At 53.2% G+C, this 6000-nt stretch overlaps 1 protein-coding gene across 4 annotated transcripts in view; it reads left to right on the top strand.

Moving 5' to 3' along the window:
• The window catches only part of KCNN3 (potassium channel, calcium activated intermediate/small conductance subfamily N alpha, member 3), a 144054-nt gene that overhangs the window by 116861 nt on the left and 21193 nt on the right, over positions 1 to 6000 (top strand). For all 4 annotated transcript variants that reach the window (XM_014540792.1, XM_014540791.1, XM_014540790.1 and 1 more), the window contains one exon: positions 4699 to 4809. In XM_014540792.1, the coding sequence (XP_014396278.1) occupies positions 4699 to 4809 (111 nt within the window). The remainder of the gene's footprint in view (positions 1 to 4698; positions 4810 to 6000) is intronic.

The following is a 6000-nucleotide window of genomic DNA, read 5'->3' as shown; positions in this document are numbered from 1 at the left end:
GGGGGGGGGGGGGGCTTCCTCCATTCATCTCAGGGTTTTCACCCAAATTACAGTCCGTGGCCTCACTCTGGGGTCAGCCACCGTGTGGAGCCCCAGGGTCATTTTCTAACCAATGTGACCTTTCTAGCTGAGTCACTCCTTTCCAGGGCTTCTGGTTGCTGAAAGTCCTCTCGCGCCCCCCCTCCTGCCCCCCCGCCTCCCAGCACTGTGTGCATCTCGGAATTATTATTGCAAGTGCCTTCATGAAAGGTACGGCTTCCTGTTTGGTTGCCATGGACACCATGCAGGCCAAGACAAGGCCTGCTTGGGAAGGGGAAGGAAAGATTTGTGTGTGCGGGCTGCAAATAGTCTTAATCATTGTTTTCTCTTGGCAATCCCAGTAACGGGATAATTATCAACCATTAAGCAGGGTATATAATTGTCTGAGCAACTTAACATTGTTGGCACAGACCTGGGGTGCTTGAAAGACTTCAACTGCAAAAGCAGGTTTACCAGGGTCCGCAGAGGATTTTACAATGACCATTACCAGGCAGACAGAGAGCTCTCCCTGCTTCGTCTCTGGGCTTGGGAATCACAGCTCCCCTTACCGAGAGGCCTGCAGGCACCTGGGGAACCTTTGGGGCCCCCAAGACTGCTCGGCAGGAGCCCTGTGTCCGTGGAGCCATTTTCTAAAACCGGGCTCGCTCTGCGGGCCTTTCCTACGTTCTGGACAAAGAGACCAAAGCTTCCAGGATGTCCCCCGGGGACCCTGAGCTTCCCCGAGGCGGCGTGAGGGATGCTCCTTTGAACTGCAAAGGAAAGCGGTGATGAAGCACAAGGTAGAACAAACTGAGTCATTTGGGGAGGAGGGAAGAGAGGGCTCAGCGAGACATCTGCTTAATGTCAGTTTTAGAAGAACGAGCCTCTCCCCTAAAACACCTTGGTTTCAAACCAATTGATGTTATTTTAGTTGTTACATGGAATCTGTGGCAGAAATAGAATCCAACCGCACATCCTCCAGGCTTCCCTCCTCCATTTGTCACTTTCATTTATGTTTTCTTTTCTTTTCTGCTCCTTAAGTGAAGAACACCTCATACTTTCCCCCTGGGGAGACTCGCCTTTCCAGAGTCTAAGGTTTTCCAGCTGGAAAATGTGTCTTGGAAACAAGAAGTGGGAGGAGCCGTGTAGAGGAGCCTGGGTCTCGGATTTGGGTCCAAATCCATAGATGAGTTAGGCCTGTTCATCCCCTGCCAGCCTCTCTCTCTCTCTCTCTCTCTCTCTCTCTCTCTCTCTCTCTCTCCTCACTCACTCCTGTGCTCCTGCTCATCATGTACCCCGGACAGTGTGATCTCATTAGAGGTGGACCCTACCTCCTCCTCCCACCCTCCCGTGGAAATAGGAGTTCGAGAAGGCCCAGGGAATCCAGCTGGTGTCATCTGTGATTCAGGGCTTGGCACATCTGAAGGCAACAGTCTGAGTCATGGATTATCTCCACAGTCTGACCCCATGGAAGTCAGACCAGCAGCTGCTGGCCCTTTTCTGTCTGCCCCCGTCCATCCTCTCCTCGCACGCCCCGCTCTGTCCGCCAGCCATTTCTGAGATTCCACGCTAGGACAGCGTGCACTGTCACACCCCCAAATCAGCCCAAGTCCTTGGCAATTTCTCTCTTAATACCAACCCACATCGCTGCCGCACCCCACAAGGATTCCCAGGCTGCCACTGTGGGAACATCAGACTGATAAGCTGTGAGTAAAAAGGCTCATGAGCCCCCAAAGTGATCATTATACCACTTAGAGGTGAGCACAACAGCAGGGAGGGGGTCCCCCAACACTTGCTTTATGTCCTCTGAAGAGCCAGAGTTGACCATTAACTTTGACTGAATCCTTAGGCTCCTTGTTCTTCCGGCCTCCCTTTCTCAGTCCCACCGGCCCATCCTTTTTTCTGACGCCTCTGCTTCGTCCTTTCCTCTTTCCCTGTTCTGTCCCATGCTGCTCAGGATGGAGCACAGCTTCTTCCCCATCACAGTCTCTACTCCAGCTCTCTCTCGCCGCATCCCCTCTTTCCTTCACTTCCCTTTCCCCTTCCCCTTCCCCTTCTCTTCTCTTCTTCTTCTTCTTCTTCTTCTTCTTCTTCTTCTTCTTCTTCTTCTTCTTCTCTCTCTCTCTCTCTCTCTCTCTTTCTCTCTCCAATGTGGATTTCAGCACACTGCCCACCACCTTCTGAAGGCTGCAGATGTCTGGCCCCGCCTTAACAAGGCTGCTTCTTAATGGAAAGGACCAAGTTAGGCTTCCTTATTGGCTACTTCCTTAATTACATCCAGATGATGGATTTTCTAAAAGAAAAATAAAGCTGGGAGTAGCCCACTGCTGTCTATTCAAGTTAGAATTAGGGGTTAAGAGCCCAGCACCCTCCAGAGAGATATCTATAAGGGAGTCTTGACATTTTTAAACAGAAAGAAATGGGGAAACATCATCTAGTCCACCCTCCTGCCTCCATGCAGGAATGCATCTTAGTCATACACGATGGATGTTTCCTTGGTGGAAACACTCTAGCTCAGTGATGGCGAACCTATGACACGCGTGTTAGAGGTGACACGAGAACTCATTTTTTTGGGTTGATTTTTCTTTGTTAAATGGCATTTAAACATATAAAATAAATATCAAAAATATAAGTCTTTGTTTTACTATGGTTGCAAAGATCAAAAAATTTCTATATGTGACACGGCACCAGAGTTAAGTTAGGGTTTTTCAGAATGCTGACACGCCGAGCTCAAAAGGTTCGCCATCACTGCTCTAGCTTCTCATTAGAAGCCCCTGCACTCAAGCTGCCGCACTGCGGGCTGTGGCAGGACCACGGAGCACTCCGTCCTGACCCTGGACATTCGGGAGAGATTGGATGAAATTCCCGAAGTGGCACGGTGAGCAGGGCAACTCCTTCAGGCTTGCTCTGCCCTCTGCTCTCGGGGCTGATTTAAATCGAGTTTTGCCTGGACCCAGGGAGAGGAGAGTGGATGGAGCCTGGGAGAGCCTCTCCATCTGATGTTCCATTTTTACCACCATGATAGATCCCCCTTTTTTGGGCCTTCAGCCCAAAGTACCTTTGGAACTCCATGTAAAGGAGAGTGATTATACTTGATCTGGTTGAGCGGAACGGAGCACACCTATGTCCTCTAGGACAGCTTCTCTTAAGCTAGTGTGTGTGTGTGTGTGTGTGTGTGTGTGTGTGTGTGTGTGTGGGCCTGGCTAACTTGATTACAGCCACAGACCAGGCTGCCCAACTGCCCATACATACCCTTTGAAAACTGGGCACCGAGTCTCTTCTAAGTTACAGATGCCAAGGCAACACGGCCGTCCCTGAACAAGAGAGGAAATTGAGGTCAGAAAAGAAAGGCTCCGTTTGTTGTGCTATAAATGGGTGGCCGAGGGGTGGCTGACCAAATGACCAAATGTACCGAGAGCCCTGAGATTGTTTTCGTGGGAACCTTGTGAAAAGCTAAGGGGGAGCTTTGCCAACTTCAGCCCTGCCAGAACCTTACACCAGCCTTCGCCAACCTGTCGAGAAGGGAAGAGAGATTGCAAAGGAGACGGGCGGCACTGCTCTACCCGCACCCGCTCCTCCCGACTCGGGTCCAGATAGTGTACCTTTGAGAACATTCCTCACCATTTCTCACACATTCTGTGAGGCCTGATGAGCCAGAACTGTCACTGATTGAGTCCTTCAGTCCTTGAACCTCAACTGCTAAGCTGGGCTCTGTGGCAACTCTATTGTTGCAGCCGAGGATTAGACTGTGGGCTTTGCTGTGCGTGTCATCTCCTTCCGTGCGTGGAGGTCAGGCGGGGCCGGGCCGGTGTGCAGGAAGAGGGTGACGGCTACAGGGAAGGGGTGAGCTCAGACAGTCAAGCATGCGCCCAGGGGAGTAGGAGAGAGCATGAGTCTGGGGGAACCTGCTTCTTTTGCTCACCCTCCCCTATCCCCCCTGCAATGGACCTACTTGGGCAGAATAGGAAAGCTGCTCTGCGAAATACTGAGGCCCCTGCGCGTTCCCTTAGAATCCTGGTCGGAGGCAAGATTGTCATCATCTTTAAAAATCTCTGAGAAAGAATCACTTCCTTGTGCTGAGTCAGAGCCTAGACCTTCGGGTAAAAAGCCCCAACGGAGGAGCAAGCAGCGTGGAGAGAACAGGCTCAGGCCAACCAGTGTTCCCCCGGGAGGCAATCTGGGGGGACTGTGTTCCCTCTTTATTAGATTATTTACAGGAAAACTCTGCCAGCAGCAGCCATGCCCCCTCCAGCGTGTGTGTGGCCTCTCCTCCGGGACCCCTGGTCTGGAAGCGGCAGTGGGATTGACACGCATGAGGGAGCGGGGGGCCTGCACGTGCCAGCCCCGCCGTGTCCCCCACACAGCCTGGCAGGTGGCCGGATGGCTGCATGTTCAGTCCCCCAGAGCTTCAGCCCCCTTGGGAGTCCTGCTTCATGGGGAGCTGGCAAGTTTCATGAAGACTCAGGCTCTGCAGCTAAGCCAAGGGCGATGCAGACCTTCTCGTGGGGCAGGAAGCAGGGCCCGGGCAGGTTAGGTGGCTTTGACCGGCCAGAGAGCTCAGGGCCCCGCTCCACTCCCAGAACCCCATGGTGGCCCCCGGGGGCACCCTGAGCCTCCCGCCTGACCCTTGCCTCGTAATGATGTCGCTCTCTCCCCGGTCCTCTTGCTGTCCCCCCACAGGGTGCGGGCTGCACCGCCCTGGTGGTGGCCGTGGTGGCCCGAAAGCTGGAGCTCACCAAAGCGGAGAAGCACGTGCACAACTTCATGATGGACACTCAGCTCACCAAGCGGGTAAGACGCCGCTGCTCGCGCCTTCAGGGGGGCTTCAGACCCGTGTGGAAGCCCATCGGAAGGGCAGCAGTCACGTGGTGTAGACGGGGGTGACTCCTTGCAGGGGAGGCTAGAGGGAGCCCCAGGCCCCTGTGAACAGCCTCCACAAAAGGGGCGAGTGCTCAGCACTCCAGGTCCCGTCTTCTGTTAAATGGCTGCGCACGCGCTTTCCCGATAGTTAAATCCAAAGCACACGGGGGTGCAGCCCGCTCCCTTGCCTCGTGGTAATTGAATAAATCACCCAGCGTGAGGCAGCGGTTGTGTTTATGCTCAAATATTTTCATGAGCCTCATTAGGAAGGGCAGTCGAGAGTTTTAAACACGCAATGGGAACTGGATCTAAATCCAATGCTTTCAAAAATGTCATTAAAGAGGATCGTCGCTGTAGAGCTCCCGTTCCCAGACAATGTCAGTATCCGGCTCTCCCCTTTTGGGTTGTAACTGGCTGACGCCTCTCACTTGTACCCTGTGCGAATGGTTCGGAAGGATGAACAGTGGAAATGTGCAGGAAGGGGGAGCGCGCTGGGTCTGACACCCCACTGCATTGTCAGGGATGAAAAGGCCCCTCGGAAGAGACAGAAGCAGGCAGGCGGGAGCCGTGCGTGTCACGACAGCGCCGATGGAACATTCTGTAGAGCTGCAGGCGGAACGAAGGAGTCCCTGCACAATCTCCTCTTTCTGAGATGAGCGAGAATCCAAACCCTGTGTGGGGCCTTGGCCGCCATAGCAAGGGCTTCTCATTTAGGACCGAAGTGGGTTAGAAGGCCCAACCGAATTTTGATTTTTTTTAAAAAATAATAATTTTATTAATTTCAGAAAGGAAGGAAGAGGGAGATAGAAACATCAATGATGAGAGAGAATCATTGATCGGCTGCCTCCTGCAGGCCTCACACTGGGGATGAGGCCTGCAACCCGGGCGTGGGCCCTGACCGGGAATTGAACTGCATGACCTCCTGGTTCACAGGTTGACCCTCAACCCCTGAGCCGCGCCAGCCAGGCTGATTTGGGTTTTTGAAAGCTAGAGAAAAATGTCAGTGACCAGTGTTGCAGCCCAGTAAAGATGTGTTAGAAATAGAGACCAAGGCGGGAGGGGAGAACAGAGAGAGAGGAGGATGGCCGAGGATGAGCAAGCTCCGGGGGAAGGCAGGGGAGG

This window comes from Myotis brandtii, unplaced genomic scaffold, assembly GCF_000412655.1.
Source record: "Myotis brandtii unplaced genomic scaffold, ASM41265v1 scaffold250, whole genome shotgun sequence".
Classification (NCBI taxonomy): domain Eukaryota; kingdom Metazoa; phylum Chordata; class Mammalia; order Chiroptera; family Vespertilionidae; genus Myotis; species Myotis brandtii.
The sequence above is the reverse complement of the archived record's forward strand: the minus strand, read 5'-3'. Positions and strand labels throughout refer to the sequence as shown.